The sequence below is a fragment of the Pteropus alecto genome, unplaced genomic scaffold (genome assembly GCF_000325575.1).
Source record: "Pteropus alecto unplaced genomic scaffold, ASM32557v1 scaffold88, whole genome shotgun sequence".
Classification (NCBI taxonomy): Eukaryota; Metazoa; Chordata; class Mammalia; order Chiroptera; family Pteropodidae; genus Pteropus; species Pteropus alecto.
The window spans coordinates 15,035,299-15,053,352 of NW_006494611.1; the positions used below are offsets into that span (position 1 = coordinate 15,035,299).

Consider the following 18,054-nt stretch of genomic DNA (forward strand, 5'->3'; position numbering starts at 1 on the left):
GACAAGTAATAACAAATGCTGGAGAGGATGTGGAGAAAAAGGAACCCTCATACACTGCTGGTTGGGACTGAAAATTGGTACAGTCACTATGGAAAAAAATATGGGGATTCCTCCAAAAACTAAGAATTGATCTACCATATGATCCTGCAATCCCACTACGGGGTATATACCCCAAGGACTTGAAAACTCATATCCGTAAAGATATTTGCACACCGATGTTCACCGCAGCATTATTCACAGTGACCAGGACATGGAAGCAGCCAAAGTGTCCTACGACAGATGATTGGCTAAAGAAGCTGTGGTACATACATACAATGGAATATTACTCAGCCATAAAGAGGTGAAATACTGCCATTTGCAACAACACAGATAAACCTTGAAATAATCATTCTAAGTGAAATAAGCCAGACAGAAAAAGTTGAAAAATCACATGATATCACTTATGTGTGAGATATAAACCTAAAAGCAACAAATGAACAGAACGAACAGAGACTCATAGACATGGACTATAGACTAGTGGTTACCAGAGGGTAGGGGATAAGGGAGCAGTGGGGAGGTAGATGAAGTAAAGGGGGTCAAATACAGAGGAGTAGGGGTAGGGTGAAGTGAGTAAAGGGGATCAAATATATGGCAGCTAAAGGAAACTGGACTTTGGGTGGTAAACACAATAGAGTATACAGATGTGAAATTATAATATACACCTGAAAATTATGTAATTGTACTAACCAATGTTACCCCAATAAACAATTAAAATAAGTTACAATTATTATGTTATAGAAAACATATACCAATTATTTTCCACTTACCTCAAGTGGCATGAGTCTAATTAGTGTTGCAAAGCACTGTGTAGCCATGAATCTTACACTGTCTGTCTGATCACTCATTCTTCCCAACACAGGCACAACTAAAAGGACAATATATGGAACGATACCAACATCCAGTTGTTCCATTACACCTGATTAAGTTATTAAGGAAATTTCCAAATGGTTCTTAGGTAGATATTTTTGCAAACGAACTGATGCACCAAGATTGTGACTTCTAAAACAGTCTGCATTTTCTCATGTGTATTATTAGGGAACAGACTGTCATTCAAGGTCTATGATTCAATTATAATAGAATCAGCAAACTGTTGCTCCTTTGTAAACATGTGACTTTCTCATGACTAAGAATATAAAATCATGTTTGTCATCTGAGGAAGGCTGGAGAAAGTTTTACTAATAAGTTTTTTTTCATTCCTAGAAGTTTCTAGACTTCCAATTCCAAAATAAAGTGAGTTATGTTGATGCAAGGGAGCACAATTCAGTGTCAAAGATTAATTCCAAATTTCCCACCAGAATCTTGACAATCATAAACTGGACATAGCAGGGCCAGTATTCAGTCCCCTTGCAATTTTTAGCATTTCTGAACCTGAGTTTCTACTAATTCGATCTCCATCTTCTGTCTTTCAGATACTTCAAATTACAGAATGTCAATGGATGCCACATCCTTAGCAAAGAGCTTGCATGTATATCTCCAGTAATTTAGCACCTTTAGTCATTTTCCACCCAAATAATGAACAGACTTGGAAAATATAGTATGTTTATAACGACAACCTACATAGTATCTGATATTAATAAAACACTGATTATAAACATAGATCAGTTACTATATAGTTCATAAAGTACATAAAATTATTCTTGCCTATTCAAAAGCTCTCAAAATTAATAGGAATTCTTCAAACTTTCTGTGTAAAAACTTTTATAATAAAATATAAATATATTTGTAATGTATTTATAATGTAATATAGAAGTGCTTTGAAATAAAATGTAAAAAAGTAGTTTTCTTTTTGGAACAATCAGGTTATTTATGTGCATATTTGAATAAATCAATTTTATTGTTAATCCTTAAATAAAATATAATTTCTGAATAGTTTCTCAAAATAAAAAAGGATACAGGCAAGTGCTTCAATTGCACCCTCTTGTTTAATATTGTCATCAATTGCTCCCAGCCATGGAAGAACCTTCTCCAAAAAAATATTCATTGTTTCCATGGTAGCTATTTTACTCATGACGCCTACACAACGAGCAGCCATATGTCTCACTGCAGTGCTGGGGTACTGAAGGCACATATAAAGATGAAGCAAGTGCTGTACCAACTAAAAAAAAAAAGTTTAAGACAATCAGAATACTTATCAGGGAATCTATCATTTAAAATATAACTATAATGGCCCATACTCAGAGGTTCTCAATATTTTAAGTGACTCTAAATCTGAGACTATCGCCACTTACCTCAAAACGTTACTGTCAAAACATCCTCAATAAAAAATTAACCTAAATCTAAACAAAGGTATTAGAACTCTCTTCAAAAGAAAAGAAAGAAAAGGTGCAGAACTTCTTTCCTGTTAAATATCTTCTCGTAGGCATCAGGGAACACTCAGTACATTCCAAAATTAACAGGAAACACACCAAAAGGCACTTGTAAGATTTTCCTACTGAGGCTAGGAAAATGACAACATATCGCCAGCACCCTCCAAATCTGGTAGCACTGGCTTAGATTTAGGTATATATTTTTATTCACTAGGTTGTGTAATCCTGATTTTGATTTTGTTCTAGGTATCATACTTTGGTAGGTGTATTTTACACTTTAACTTCCTGGCTTACTACAGGCATTATGACTACAACAGCATGACATATCCCATTATTTAATGTCTGCTGCATGGAGTGCCAGGATTAATGTTGATGAGAGCCAGGTACCTGCTCAACAGACTAAACTTACAGCTCAGTTAAATGCATGTTATTGATCATGGAGGGTAAAAGGATATGGATGGATTCTGTCCTTCTTTATTAATGATAAATCAGCAAAATTTAACAAATAAAAGAACATACTTTATTACTATATAAACAGAAAAAATGCATTCTTCTCTATTCTCTCAGATTCCTTTTACATTAGATTTGAAGAGAGAAGTAGAACTAGCATCCTTCACAACACTGTAAATTGCAGAGAGCTTTCTATTGCAGTTACATAGAAAGAATAATACTTTATTCTATGGAAAAGCCAGATAACTACTTCTCTAGTCTATTTTTATCTTCTCCCTGTCCCAAGGTTTTTGTAAGAAATGTTTTTAATAATCAAAAACACAAACTGTGTTCTATCTTTGCCACTGACTAGTTTCATCTCGGGCAAGTAACTTCCTTCCACCTTTAGACTTATCTTGGGAAGTAGTTTTATTATACCTGTGTTCTTCCTTTCTTAAAGCTGTATTACTAAGATGATATGAATGAACAGGGCTACAGCTTGATTTCCAGTTTATAACTAGCCTCTGTGTCAGCAGAGCCCTGTCCCCACTGTCCTATATTCTAAGGTCCCAAGTGGGCTATCATTTGTGCACCCAACTCTGCCTCACAGCCCAGAAGAGTTGTGCTGTCAGTAAAGAAGGAATCTAGTTATATCATATAAAAGGAAATACAATTACTAGGGATGACAACAAAGTTGCACTTTTCAAGACCTCAGACTTTTAAAAATAAGAACATTTATTTTACTAGAAGAAAACTACACTTGCATTAGTTACCAAGGGATGAAGCTCAGAATCCATGGATGCTGCGGCTGTTTCAAAAACTTGCAGACAATTCACCAGTTCTTGGGCTGGGCCATCTCCTTTTTCCAGGAGAGACTTTCCATCTATTAAAATATATTGATTCAATTGCATATCACCTTACAAATAATTTTTCAAAATCTAGGGCCCACAAAAAATTTTAGCACCTCCCCAGTTACCATGGGAGACTCTATTTTGCTTTTTTTAATGTAAAGTTAAACACCATGCCCTTAATTTGCATACTGGGGTACTACGCTCAAAACAACTACAGAAGTTTAATATAATGATCCATTTCAAATATTTCTAAATATGTAATACAAAAAATAAAAAGCAAAAAATATAAAAAATGACATGGAAATAAATTAAGTGTTTTTACAAACATCTTATTTTAAAACTTACCAGCTGGTCTGGGATAAACAGGTATAGGTATTTTTTATTTTATAAGGCTACATGTAATGGATATACACTGAAATTTGTTAAAAATCCAACTCAGAAAAATGTGTACACACCAAAATTATTTATGTCGATTGTATTTCTCAATGGACCAACCATAGCATCCCAGAGATGTGGCAACTTCACTGCCATTTCCCTACCAAAATGCTTCACTATAGTTGTCAAGGCAAATTCAGCTCCTCTCCGTTGTACCAGGTAAGGTTTCTGGGCCTAAAATTAAATGTTAGTTAAAAACAGAATTTCAGGGAAAAAAGTGTAATGCATTCGAAATTTTATTAAGAGAACATAAAGTCACCATCTAAGAATTCATAGTGTTACCATTAACCAATTAAGCAATTAATTATTGGACATATCTGTCACAACTATAAACATTTTTCAATAATTAAATTTACAAGGGCATAAAATCCCAAACTAGATTTTTACTTCCAAAGTAAAATACTTTTTTGGAGTTGGAGATAAGGAATAGAAGAATATGTGCTGTTTCTAGAGACAGTCCTAAGTGACCAGTTTTATTCTTTTTCTCCCTACCCCAAAGAACCTTACTAGAGACACGATTAGGAGATAAAATGATCTGTCCTTATTTATATGTCATTAGGGGATAGAATAAGAGCATTCTGTTTAATCTAACCACAAGATTAATAACCTCTTAGCAGTAATTTTATTATAATACCAAAAACTCCCCCCACTGAAAAATACATATATATTTTACGAATTATTTATTTTTATTTTTTTTAGGTGAGGCAACCTTTGGTTGACCTCACAGACTGCAAGGACCTTGTAAGCTTACGATCCCTTATTTTTTACGCCGACAGCACCTGATCTTCCTAGGTGGTCTCCCATCCAAGTACTAACCAGGCCTGACCCTGCTTAGTTTCCAAGATCAGATGGAATCGGGCTTGTTCAGGGCAAATTATTTTTAAGTGGAGGAAAAAGTATATAAACCATAGAAGTATAAATATCAAAATCACAGTAAATTTTTGTTTAAAATTATTATGGGGAAAATATAATTAGTGAAAAAACCTTTATTCATAGAATATTTTAAAAGAAATATAGATAATAAACTAAAATTTTGATTTAAAAAACTTAAAATAGGCCTAAATTTTATAGAAATATATTGAACAAATGTCTTAACATTGATAGTTTACTGCTGACCTCAGTTAAGTTCCTATGTCTTAGAACCAAAAGAGCTCCAGAGCATTCATTCCCTTAATAATGTGATCGTTAAATTTTCAAAAACCGTTTTTTTGTCATCTTTAAAGAATACTGTACTGTAGAAAAAGTAGACCAATGAAACAGAATAGAAAACCCAAGTAGATTCTCACATATATAAAGCACAATATATAACAGAGGTGCCATTATAAATTGGTGAGAAAAGGATTCAGCAGTGTGATAACTGGCTGTTCACATGAGAAAATAAATTTAGATACCTCACATCACACATTTAATAAATTTCAGGTTGACTAAAAATCAAGTAGGTGACACTTATTTGACACTTACAAACTTATCCTTATTATAGAGCATCAACTATAATTCCTGACACTGATAAGGCTGAGAAAAGTTAGCTTTCACTATTATTTAACATCTCTGAAGTCACTCCTATAAGAGTGAATTAGTTTATATTGATGAATGACTTATGTTGCCACTATTAAGAGGGTTTCTTGCCTATGGAGATAATCAGAGTCAAGCTGGTAAAAATCTGCGGCATGAGAAATTTGAAGAAGTTTGCAGTTTTTCTAGATTGTGTTGCTGGAGTATTAATCCTAGTTCTTCCACTTAAAAATATAAAATTACATTCTGGAAGCTGATATGACAGTTGACAATTTAGCTCTCAATCTGAAAAATATGTTTATAAATCGGAGTAGTCAAAGAAAAAAAAGCGATTTACCTCATCAAGTTCAACAAGAATATTTCCACTACTTCCTGCAGGAAGATCTGCTATTTGAGCTTTTACTGCTTTCGGGGTAGGACCTCGCCTACTTGTGATAGCAAATGCAGCTTTCTGATGCCTATAGAGTGTAATTATGCCTCGGTGCTTGGTGACAGTGTGATGCATTCCATCCTTTTCCGAGTTGGATCCTAATAAGGAAAAAACCTTTTAAAATTTTTAAGCATAATGCTTCTTGCTGCAAAAAAGATAACATTTTTAATTTGTCTTTTAAGCCTCAATTTTTATAGGCCAATGACATTTTCTTTAGATAATAAAATAACAAAATTGTCAGTAATTTAGAACATTAAGTTAAATGTTCTGTATCTGCATAGTTCCATACTTAATACAAAGTTGTAGAATCATGTTAACAAGAAATATCATAAACAAGAATGATTGTGCTTTCAAGTTAAAGCATATTCATTTTTAAAAAGTGAATGAGCTTCTAGGCATAAAAAGAAACATTAAAAAATATTGTAAGCAAGTTCTCTCTGTAAGTAATGTCCACAGTTACCATGAATTCAAAAACACTTACTACTGCAAAGTATTGCTGCCTCACATAGCATTGAGGTTGGGGTGAGGAATAGAATCATCCTATTATATTTTTAAGTTGTTGATATTCAAAATATCTATGTTCCTTTTCCAGTTCACATTTTTTTCAAGACTAATATTGCATCAAAGTTTTGAGTCTATTACCTTTTGAATAATTTGCTTTTCCAAAATCTTATTAACAACAACAAAAAAAGCATATAGGACCAAGGAATGCGAGGAAACATTGGTCCTTAAGACTAGCCATCAGAGAGCAGTTCTTATTTTCCATATTAATTCTCCAGTTGAAAACAGATAAGTTGGTTAAACCTAATTTGCTAAAGGTAATAGAGTTCACTTATTTCATAAGACATGCACTAAATCAGAGAAGCCAGTTTTATAGGAAGAACTTTCATCAACATTTGACACAATTTAGTTTTCTAGCCCAGTTAACAATAAACCTTATAATGATGGTCTTGAAAGAGAAGGTAAAGGTTAACACCTGTCTCAGATTTCAGTCATCTTACATGAGATATGAGGTCTATTGTGAATAGCTTATTTGAGTTTAGAGGTTTGTAATTTGATTAGCTAATATGTGCAAATTCTCTCAAAATGAGGAAAAAGCTCTAATGTAAATAGGATTTGTGCTTAAATTATACCTATAAATGAAAATAAAGTTAAATGGTTAATTCTTTCTCTACCCCAAATGAAGTTTTAGATATGTACCTTTAGAATTTTCCTGGCCACTTTGTGTTGGTACTGGACATGTGACACAAGGAGTTAGATATGGGTCCACACAAAGTGAGCTACAAAGGTTTTTAATAATTTTTGAATTGGGACAGGGCGTCCTTGTTGTACACTGCTGAAGCAGTTTGGCTATGCACTGAGCTGCATAGTTTTGCACTAGTGTATTCTCTTCCTTTTTAATTGTCTCCATTAATGGTTTTATGATAGGATTTAATTTCTCTGGAAGCTGCTGCAAGCTCACAACTGCACATGCAGCAAAAGTATGCACTCTCAACTGCAACACTTGCCACTCCTGGTTGGTCTCTGTAACAGTCATTTGGACCTGCTGTCGTTTACTATCTAACAGTTGTGACACTTGAGGATTTAAATCAAAGGATGACGTGACTTCATTAAAAACAGTAGTGACCTATTAAAAAAGAGAAATTAAAATCATTAATGACATCAACCCCAATATAGCCCATAAACTCCTAAAGGGAGACAGCAAGATTTGTTTCAATTTTAAGTTTCATAATATCTAGTATTATTTTAGTACTCAATAAACTAAATAAATGTCTAATTTATTTAGACAAACTCGTTATGTCTAATAAGTTTGAGAGAAAAGCACACTCATCACTCACATAATACTTTGGTGAAATAAGAAAGCTATAAGCAATATAAATTAACTGTTAAGGAAGAGCAAAACTAACAAACATCCTTTTCGTCTCAACTCAAATTTTAGGGTAGCTGTTGCTAAGTGGCTAAGTGTTACTAACTGGATTTTCATTCTTTCTTTGACCTCTACTGGTGAAAATGCCCAAATAATGGTGGGGGGAAGGGGGATAGGCCAGGAATGTTACAATAGTCATTAATTCTTTAATTACCAAGAGCTCCCTAAAGTTATAAGACTGTGGCATCAGACTACTTTACAAGGCCCATTAAAAGACTATTCATCTTTTTAAACAATGTTATTCATATATAATTCACTTACAATATACCCATTTAAAGTATACAATTCAATGGTTTTGATTATATTCAGAGTTGTACAACCACTGCCACAATTTTAGAACATTTTCATCATACCCAAATAAAAGCCATACCTCTTAGTAATCATTCCTGATTTCCTCCCAGCCCTACGCAATCACTTATCCACTTTCTATCTTTATAGATTTCATATAAATGAACTAATACAATATGTAATCTACAGTGATTGGTTTCTTTTAGCAAAATGCCTTCAAGATTCATCAATGTTGTAGCATGTAAGAGTACTTCATTCCCTTTTTTTGCTGAATAATATCCCACTATATGGATATTTCACATTGTATTTATTCATTCATTAGTTGATGGATGTTTAGGTTGTTCCCATCTTTTAGCTATTATGAATAATGTTGCTATGAACATTTGAACACATTTTTGTGTGGGCATATTTTTCAATTACCATCTAAAGACTGGGTGATGGCTCACATAACAGTCTTCTTGTTTGATAAGTAACTAAAATCTTAAAGAGGTTCCATAAATAGATCAAGTCTGATCAATATTGGTCAGAAAAGCATGTAACACTGAAGAACCTAACTTTTTTTTAAATGAAGAACCTAATTTTTCAGACTTAGAAATGATCAATTCCATTATGGACAAGAGTGATAATGCTGGCCTCTTATTATGAAAATCAAAATAGGCACACAAATAAGACTATAAAATACCAAAGACTTTAAAGTGAGCTATATCTGCTTGATTTTGTCAATTTCTTCACTGCAAAGGAACATGATCACATACCACTTCTAGCTCATACTTTCCACTGTTTTATGTATACAAGTTCTGCATAAAACTTATTTGAAACAGGGTTTCACTACTAGAAGTTTGAAAACATTGTCTTAAATATACTATGCTTCTGTCAATTTTCAATGATTCTAGGCAGCTAAGGAAAAGTTTTCTGATTATCTCCAATTCAGTCATTCATTCAACAAATATTTATTGAATAATATTAAAAGATGTCTTCATAAACTCAAAAAATTCATAAACTCAAAAAATGCAGAGACTAATGTGGGAGACAGATATATAAGTAAACAATTACGGCAATGCAATGTAAAACTGAGGTAAGTGCAAGTTGCTGTGGGAACACTTGAGTTGCTTAACTCTTCTAACGTGACAAGATTAGTGGAAGCCTCACAGGAGGTTAACATCTGTGCTGGGTTTTTAAAGAATGGGTAAGTCAGGAGTTGTAGGGGCATCTGGGCAAATAGAGTGAGGGAGGGAGTGAAAAGTGGAACATTGTCCAAGGAACTGAAAACAGCTTATTCAGGCATGACCTGAGCACATGGTGCAAATGGAGGAATGTCAAGAGATAAGTTGGCATGAGTACAGGGGGTTGAGGGTAGGGAATTCCTGGCAAAGCAAACAGGAACTCAGGCGAAGTGACAAAGACTGATAAACAGAAAGTGAGTGTGGTGTATTTCTGCAAGAGGAACGCTAACTAGATTTAAGTGGAGAAAGTCTAAGAAATGAGGAGAAAAGGGATGAGGATTTAAAGAAGGTGCTGAAAGTAAGGGGAAAAAAACTAAAATCAAGGAAAAAGAAAATAATGTTTCTAAGCAAGGGAGGGATGCATTTAGAGTGGCAGTAAAGGACTTTATTAGTCTGGCACAGAGATTGCCTGGTGGCTTACAGATGAGTCAGAATCTAGTCATAAAAGACTAATAAGGGCTTTGGCTGAGTTCTGGCTATGGAAACAAACAAAAAAGTGAACATGTGGGACTTTCTGAAAAGAAATGTTAAGAAAATTCCAGTTTAATTTAAAATGACAGTGAGATATCCAAGTAAAAATACCTAATAGAAGAAATAAAAGATCAAGAGAATATAGCAGAGCACATGGATAAGAGGATAAGAACTAAATTGTGAGAATGGTGAGAGACAAGAGACCTTAGGGAAATGTCTATATTTGGAAGGTAAAGAAAAACAGGGATTCAATGAAAGACTCAAAGGGCAGTAGCTCTTAGCCAAGGCCAAAAGCAACCTTTTAAAAACTACCCTTCCCATCAATACTCTCTTCCAGAGATTCTAATATCCCAGGTCAAAACCACTGGACTAATGAAGTTGATGAAACAGAACAATAATTCCATTGGAGAGTAAGAGGTCTGAATAACAAAACTTTAAGGAGCTGTTTGATAACTTCAAAAAAAAAAAGTTGTTAGAAATAGTAGGAAAGGAACCTAGACCATAAAGAAAATTTAATATTTACTCCAGAGAGTCAAAAAGGGATGTGGGTGGGAGGAGTAAAAATTATAGAACAACAATGATCGGAAAACAATTTTATAAAAGAACACAGAAAAAAATAGCAATTTTAGATTTCCATCATTGGTAAAAACAAAAAAATTTCAACTACGTAATTTTGTAATTAGAAAGGGGGCTATGAAATGAAGATTGCTATTTCACAGAGTCCAACACAAGTGGCTCAGTTTCTGATCCTATAACTCAAAAAAAAACCCAAAAACCTCATTTACACTATCTAACCTCAAGGACTAACTAAGCACAAAGCTACTATAACGAAGATACTGGTGTTGGCATAAAAAAGCAAATAGACTGAACAAATAGAACCCAAATAGAGACCCACACTTATACTTCAATGAATTTTGACAAAGGTGTCAAAGCAATCCAATGGAGAAAGGGACTCTTCTCAGTAAACGATGCTGGAAAATTTTGATATTTTTAAGAAAAACAAAATTTAATCTCTACTTTATACTATAAACAAACATTAATTCAATACAGATGACAAATCTAAATATAAAAGCTAAAACTACAAAGCTTTAGAAGAAAATGTATGTTACTACTTCACCACCTGGAGACATGGAAAGGTACCTTAAACAGGTCATAGAATACAATAACCATAAGAGAAAACAATTGATAAGTTAGACTTCATCAAAATTTAAAATATCTGCCCATCTAAAGACACCATTAAGAAAATGAAAAGGCAATAAAGAAAAAAAGAAAAGGCAAGCCACACAACTGGGAGAAAATATTCAGAAAGCATCTACCTGACAAAGGATTAGTATCCAGGACACATAAAACTGCGACTCAATAGTAAAAAGACAACCTAATTAAAAATAGACAAAAGATGTGAACAGATACTTCAGAAAGGAAGATTTACAAATGGCCAATATGACATAAAAATAAATGTTGAACATATCAGTCATCAAGGAAACGCAAATTTAAACCACAATGACGCTATTACAAAGCCACTAGAATGGCAAAAATTAAAAGGTGTGACCACACCAAATGTTGGTGATGATGTGGAGCAACCAGAAATCGCACATCTTGTTGGTTAGAACGTAAAATGATGCAGCTACTTGGGGAAAATGTCTGTAATTTTTATAAAACTAAATAAACACCCACCCTATGACCGAGCAATTTCACTCCTAGGTATTTACCAAGAGATATGAAAATATATTATCTACAAAGACTTGTACGCAAATGTTTATAGTAGTTCTGTTCATAGCAGCCAAAAACCTGGAACAGTCCATGTGTTCATCCAGACGGGCTTAATTTTAAACTAATTGTGGTATATTTATACAATGAAATAAAACTCAGCAATAAAAAAGAATGAGTTATTGATACGTATAACATGAATTTTAAAAACATCATGCTGAAAAAAAATCCTTACGCCAAACAACACAGAGTGTTTGATTCCATTTATACGAAATTCTAGAACAGGCAAAAGTTATCCACGTGGAGAAAAAATCTGAACAATGGTTACTTGAGGGCAGAGAGAGGCAGGGACTGACTGGGAAGTAGTGATGGTACTGTCTGTATCCTGACAGAGACATAGGTATATGCACAGTTAAAATTCATCAAATATTCCATTGAAGATTTGTGTACTTCATAGTACATAATAGTATCTATTTAACTTGAAAAAGCAAAATATATATATATATTGAATTTTAGTTAATGATATACATGCTAAAGTGTACTGATATCTGCAACTTAGAAATGCATCAAAAAAATAAGATGAACTCATGGCTGGATATAAGTGTAGACAGTTGCATCTATATGTACTAAAGCAAATCTAGTAAAATAGTAACTGTGGAATCTAGCTGGTGGGTATATGAATGTTCATTGTGTAAGTTTCTTACCTTTTATGTTTGAATATTTTCATTATAAGTTGGGGAGGGGGAAGGAGAAATACTCAGGAACCTAAAGAAGCAGTTCTATACTCTGTCAGTTTTAAGCAAGATTGAGAAATGACAAAAAATGTGTAACAGCCTTTCTAATAAAGGTGCACTGGTTTGTCAGAAACTGAGATTAAAGAAAAAATCCTTTGCCATCCTCTTATTTCAAAAAAAGTCAATACAATGAAATAACTTTTCTAAAGGGTAGAGATGATGGGCTATCAAGCCACAGAAAGGTTCAACAAATTAGTGTTTTTGTGGTAAACATAACATGACAAATTTCTAATCTTTATTTCATGCTCAATCTAAAATTTAAGAAAGTTACTTCTTTACTCACCAAGTCATTAGCTTGATCTATTGTAAAGACACTGTTGTTTACTCTATTACCAACTTCAATCTGTGCATCAGCTAATGATGAAATAAGCTGTTTACACTCATTTTGCATTCGTGTGAACGGAACGGCAATTTCATCATAATATAAATGTTCTGAAAGGATATCAAGTAAACGTGGCTGCACAGCTAGGGTAACAGCTTTACATTCCTAAAATATAACAGACAACAAATACTCAGGGAAAATATATAAACATAATTCTAGAGATGCACAAATCTTCACTTGCAAACTACCAAGTTCTAAATTCCTACTGATTTCGAATCTATGTTGTTATCTCCCAGAACAACAAAGTTGCACAGAGAAGTTATCACACCCAAACTAAAATTTAATATGAATGACTACAGAACATGCACATGGAACTATTACAATTCCATTAAAATTTCCACCTAATTACTCTTACTTTACTCTGAATTTATTCTAAGTTTACATATATATACATAGCACAGATTTAAAAATATATAACTGTAAAAAGAAATGAGTCGGATAAGAACACGTAGCATGCACTAAACATGTTATTTAAAAACTCATTATTAGATTTCTTAACAGTAGAACCTATAGCTTCACATGCCATACTGTAGAAATGGATATATAAATTATAAAAAGCTACTTACCTGCCCCCAAATTTAACTAACCCTTCCCACTCTCTCTGGTTGTTGCCTGCCCCAACCAGAGGGGGAATGGCCTCAGTGGTGAGCCATGAGGGGTTCTGTGGGATCTGGGTGATCAGCCTGGGCTTCACAGAGTAAGTCCAGAGAAGCTCTGTGAGGGTCCAGAAACCGAACTGTCAACACTTGCTGCTGAGTCTGAGAGGCACAAAAACACAGCATCACTGCCTCTCCAGCACACCGAGACGAGAAGCAAAGCTGGGGTCTCAGTTGCAAGAGCATGGCTCAATTACTTTTAGACACACCTCTGACAAACTGCTAAGAGGCAGTAACAAGCAACTCTCACAGCAAGTGCAGACAGTTAAATTTCCAGAATTCCAGTCAATGGAATAAAGAAAGCCAGCAGGAAGTTTCTTTAATTTACAGAAGCAAGTCTCACACAAAATCATACATCTTACTAGAAGTTAAAGGTTAAAGTGGCTGCAAGGGCATGGAAACAAAGATTTTGATTTAAATGTGGAGATTCTTCTTCCTGTGACCAAAAATTCTGCCCTTGCTAGACTACTAATATAATCTAGTACTCAAAGCCTCTTATCTTTCGTAGTTTTCAGTGATATCTCAAACAGATCTGGAGGAATGAATGATCAACACTTTCTGGACTGCTTCTATACTTACACAGGTTTTTTTTTTAGGACAGACATTTCTTAACAGGTAGTAGGATCAAGAGCAAATATTAAGTATAGGCATAACTAGCAGTCTCAGGTATGAGACTGGGGGTTCTAAGAAGGCAAATGGGAAAGAAACAGTATTTCAACAAAATAATTTGGATGCTTTTCTATAACTGCTGGATTTTTATACAGAGAAAAAAATTTTTTATTATAAAATATAATAAAAATTATCCTAACAACTAATAAAAATTGGTTTATTTAATGTGACTTCATTACTTTTGGGGCCAAATCTTACCTTTTGTAAAGCTGCCCATTCACAGATTACCAAAGCAACACTAATTCTCTGTAAGGCAGATTTGGAGTTCAAATGAAAGAGTAGTAACTGGCCAAGGGATTCAGCTGGTTTAATTTCTTGGGTTACTACATTTACACCTGGATCACAAATACAGCAACAAAGTGCTCCTAATAACCTAAGAGGGAGAGAAAAGAAGTTACTACAGAAATTATTTGAAGTAGTTTCTCCTTATTGAAGCTGTTACTTTTCTCAAGGATGACATAACTCCAATCTTATCTTCATAAAAATATACAAATCCTATTTAAGACTTCAAAAAATTAAGTTTTCTTACACTTTAACTTCTTATTTTGTAACTAGTGTGATGGAGGAAGGATTGAGGAATCTTTGGATTAAATGACTTTTGAATTTATGTATACTCACTTGGCTGCCATCATTCTGGCTCGCATAACCACAAAATCCCTGGTGGCAGGGTCTTCCATGATGGTGTCTGCACCTGCAATGTACTCCTGAAGTACTTCTTTACTCTGGCTTTGGCCTTGGCGTACCTTACCACCTGTTTTTTCCTAGAGGAAATGAGAAAAACAAACGAACCAATAATTAAAGATTAATCATTTAATAGCAACATCAAAAATACTTTCATGTTATAATCTCAGTAAAAAAAAATTCTTTTCACTAAATTTTAATAGATAAAAATTACTATGCATTTTGTAAAGATTCTAATAATAATTTTTCCTTATGTTAAATCAATGAAATCACATTTATAATAAGCAATACAGATTTCTTACATGGTTACCATATTAACATTATGAGCTGAACATACAAATATAGTATGCCCCTCTACCCTTACCTTTGCTCTAGCTTTTACTTCCAGCAACATATTTAAATCAATAGGTATATGTGAAGGCTGCATCATCAAGCAAAGCCAAGCACCCATCCACGGACAAGCAGCTGCTACCACGTACTGAACTGAAGCCTTGTTCAATAACTCCATCCAAACCTACAGAGTGAAAGAAGAACATGAAAGTGAAATTTTTCTAGTGAGGGCTACTAAAACCTAATACATTTATGGATACTAATTTAAAAAATAATTCAGAAATACCATAGAGAATAATTTTAAAATTCAACATAGAGGTCTATTTTTAAAATACTGGGTTATTTTGATAGGTTTGTATACTAAAAAAAGCAATTAAGTTTTTAAAAAAAGAACGCAAAAAAATTTTCTTCAGTATTTTATGAAAGTCATTTAAAAGATATCCATAAAAATAGTCAAAATCTCAAGAGTAAGTCACTGAAATTCTCTACATATATCATAAAACTCAATACTAATACAATTCTATATTCAACTCACACTTCAAGATATAACAGCTCCTGATAAATATCCTCTAACTTTAGAAGTGATAATATCCTAGTATAAATTAAGAACAGTATAAGTCTTAATTCATGATCTTACTCAACAAGGTACCTTGCTTGATGCCTAACATTAAATGGGATAGGACCAGCATACAGAAATAACACTTCTGCTAGTAACGAGCCACTTCAGAGGCCAATAATTCAAAACTAACTTAACAAGTTTTAAAGGGACAACAATGCCATTTCTCCCCGTAAATATTATTAACTATATCACATGGTTCTTCTTTAAAGATTCCAACACACATAATCAATCTTGCTAAGTAAAGGGGAGGGGGGCAGGAGAAATAAGTGTCAATTTTGACAATCAGACTCTATATTACTAATAAATACCAAAAAGATGCTTTGTAGGATCAATAAGCATTCTGATAAGTAGTAAAATAAAATAAGTGGAGAAAAACAACCTTTTCTTCATTTTATTTTCTGCATTGAGGCTATCAGAAAGTGCTTGAAACATGTGCACAGAAGGTCACATAATAAGAGAAAGCAGCATGGCCAATCGGGACTTAGCTATTATATTTTCTTGTCTCACCTTGCGGATCTCCCGACTTTTCAAATCTCTAGGGTGATTTCCAATTTCTTAAAATCCCTGACCGATAACAGTATACGGCAATTACAAAAATTTTAAAAAACTGCCAAGTTACTGGGAAAAGGAGTACAGATATATTCACTGTGTACCTTGTGAATGAGGTCCAGAATTTCCTGGCTGCTTTCTAAAACACAAAACTGAAAAATGTGTCGCAGCATATCAGGCAGGATGGGTATAAGCCAAGATGAAGAGTTCTGAAAACAAAAACAGAATCAAAACTATAGCACATAATTCTCGGCTGATAGCTTATCTGAAAAATTGTAAGCCAAATAATAGAAGTATTACCATGAAAAGACTATATAGCTCTATCAAAAAGGTTCAACTAGTGATAAATTCTGACAAGATTTTAAAGCAACAGAACCATATACATTTTTCTAATGGTTTGGGGAAACTAAATGGCATATAATCACTGGAGAAAGTCTGATTATGATTAACAATTCTAAATTTTGCTTTAAATAAGTTGATATCATCCCTCATGTGGAAGCAGGCTCTAATCAACAACATCTCCTTGGTTATATTATATATCATTGCGTTGTCAGAGAAATTCGAAGGATGATCAGATTACTGCTGCTGAGCTGGATGATCAGTTTAAATTCTATTGTGCTCACCAATAATGCAAGTAGAAATTATAAGATGATATCCAACCTATAAAATTCTACTTTAAGTTCACTACAAAATTAAGGTAAATGTTCTTAATCGATTTTGGGTCAGAGAAACTTTGAAAATCTAATGAAAACTATGGACACTCTTAGAGTATATTAGAAAAATATACTTATATACATATTTAAGTATAACATTTTGCTTTCAATTTCAGAGGGTTGAAAGATTCCCTTAAGCCCAGGTTTAGCACCTCAATCTAAAAAATTTCTCAACAATTCAAAAGCCCACCCAAATGAAGCAATCAAATAGTGCTTAATCAAGTATCTATTGTGTACCTAAAATTCTAAGATCTCACATGTTGTCTGTTGTTCAAATAATTATAGGCTCACTGAATAAGATTGACCAATAGAAAAAATCTAGTAACTAATTCACAGTTACTAGTATCATCACACTCCACCATAAACCATAATTTTTTTTAAGCAAAAAAATGTTATCTGGAAGAGACTGAAGAGAAATTTGAAAAATTTAACTGATATCCCATGAAGCCAGAAGTTCTAGGTATAATGACAACTTAGAAAGCTACCTATAATTTTCTAGCCAATGGAAAACTAATGAATGACAAAGATAGGACCAGGATTATATGTTCTCAAAATGGTTTGACAGAAGTTTAAAACAGACAACAAAACCATCAACTGGGGGAGGCTATTCACTGATTTGCTATGCCTTAACTACTTTTCATTGAAAGGAAAAAAGAAACTGGGAAGAAAAGTTCTTTTTTTCCTCATCAGACAGAATCAGAGACAATCTTAACAGAATCAGAAAAGCTATAATAGCATGAAGCAAATAATTTAATATTACTCTTCCATAATCTCTTCTCACTCATGATTTCTCCTCTTCATATTTACCAACTCTCTTAACCCACCTCCAACCCCATTATTGGAAATCCAAACATTTGCTTGTAGATCCCAAAGGCCACATCTATAGAAGATTGCTTGCCAGGACACAAGCTTAGTTACTCTAGTTTTCCGATCAAGATGGTGGAATAGGTAAACGCTCTGCTTGTCTTCTCTCACAACCACAACAAAATTAAAACCAAATTATAGAGTAGTCATCATCAAGAGTCCCCTTAAGTCTAGCTGAA

The 18,054-nt window shown here is 33.7% G+C and overlaps 1 protein-coding gene across 1 annotated transcript in view; it reads right to left on the bottom strand.

Moving 5' to 3' along the window:
• The window catches only part of BTAF1 (B-TFIID TATA-box binding protein associated factor 1), an 88,209-nt gene that overhangs the window by 21,116 nt on the left and 49,039 nt on the right, over positions 1-18,054 (bottom strand). Inside the window, 11 exon segments of the mRNA XM_006925950.3 lie at positions 807-955; positions 1,933-2,134; positions 3,548-3,657; positions 4,081-4,234; positions 5,910-6,100; positions 7,203-7,629; positions 12,696-12,899; positions 14,318-14,492; positions 14,738-14,880; positions 15,165-15,314; positions 16,403-16,507. Coding sequence (XP_006926012.1) covers positions 807-955; positions 1,933-2,134; positions 3,548-3,657; positions 4,081-4,234; positions 5,910-6,100; positions 7,203-7,629; positions 12,696-12,899; positions 14,318-14,492; positions 14,738-14,880; positions 15,165-15,314; positions 16,403-16,507 — 2,010 coding nt within the window.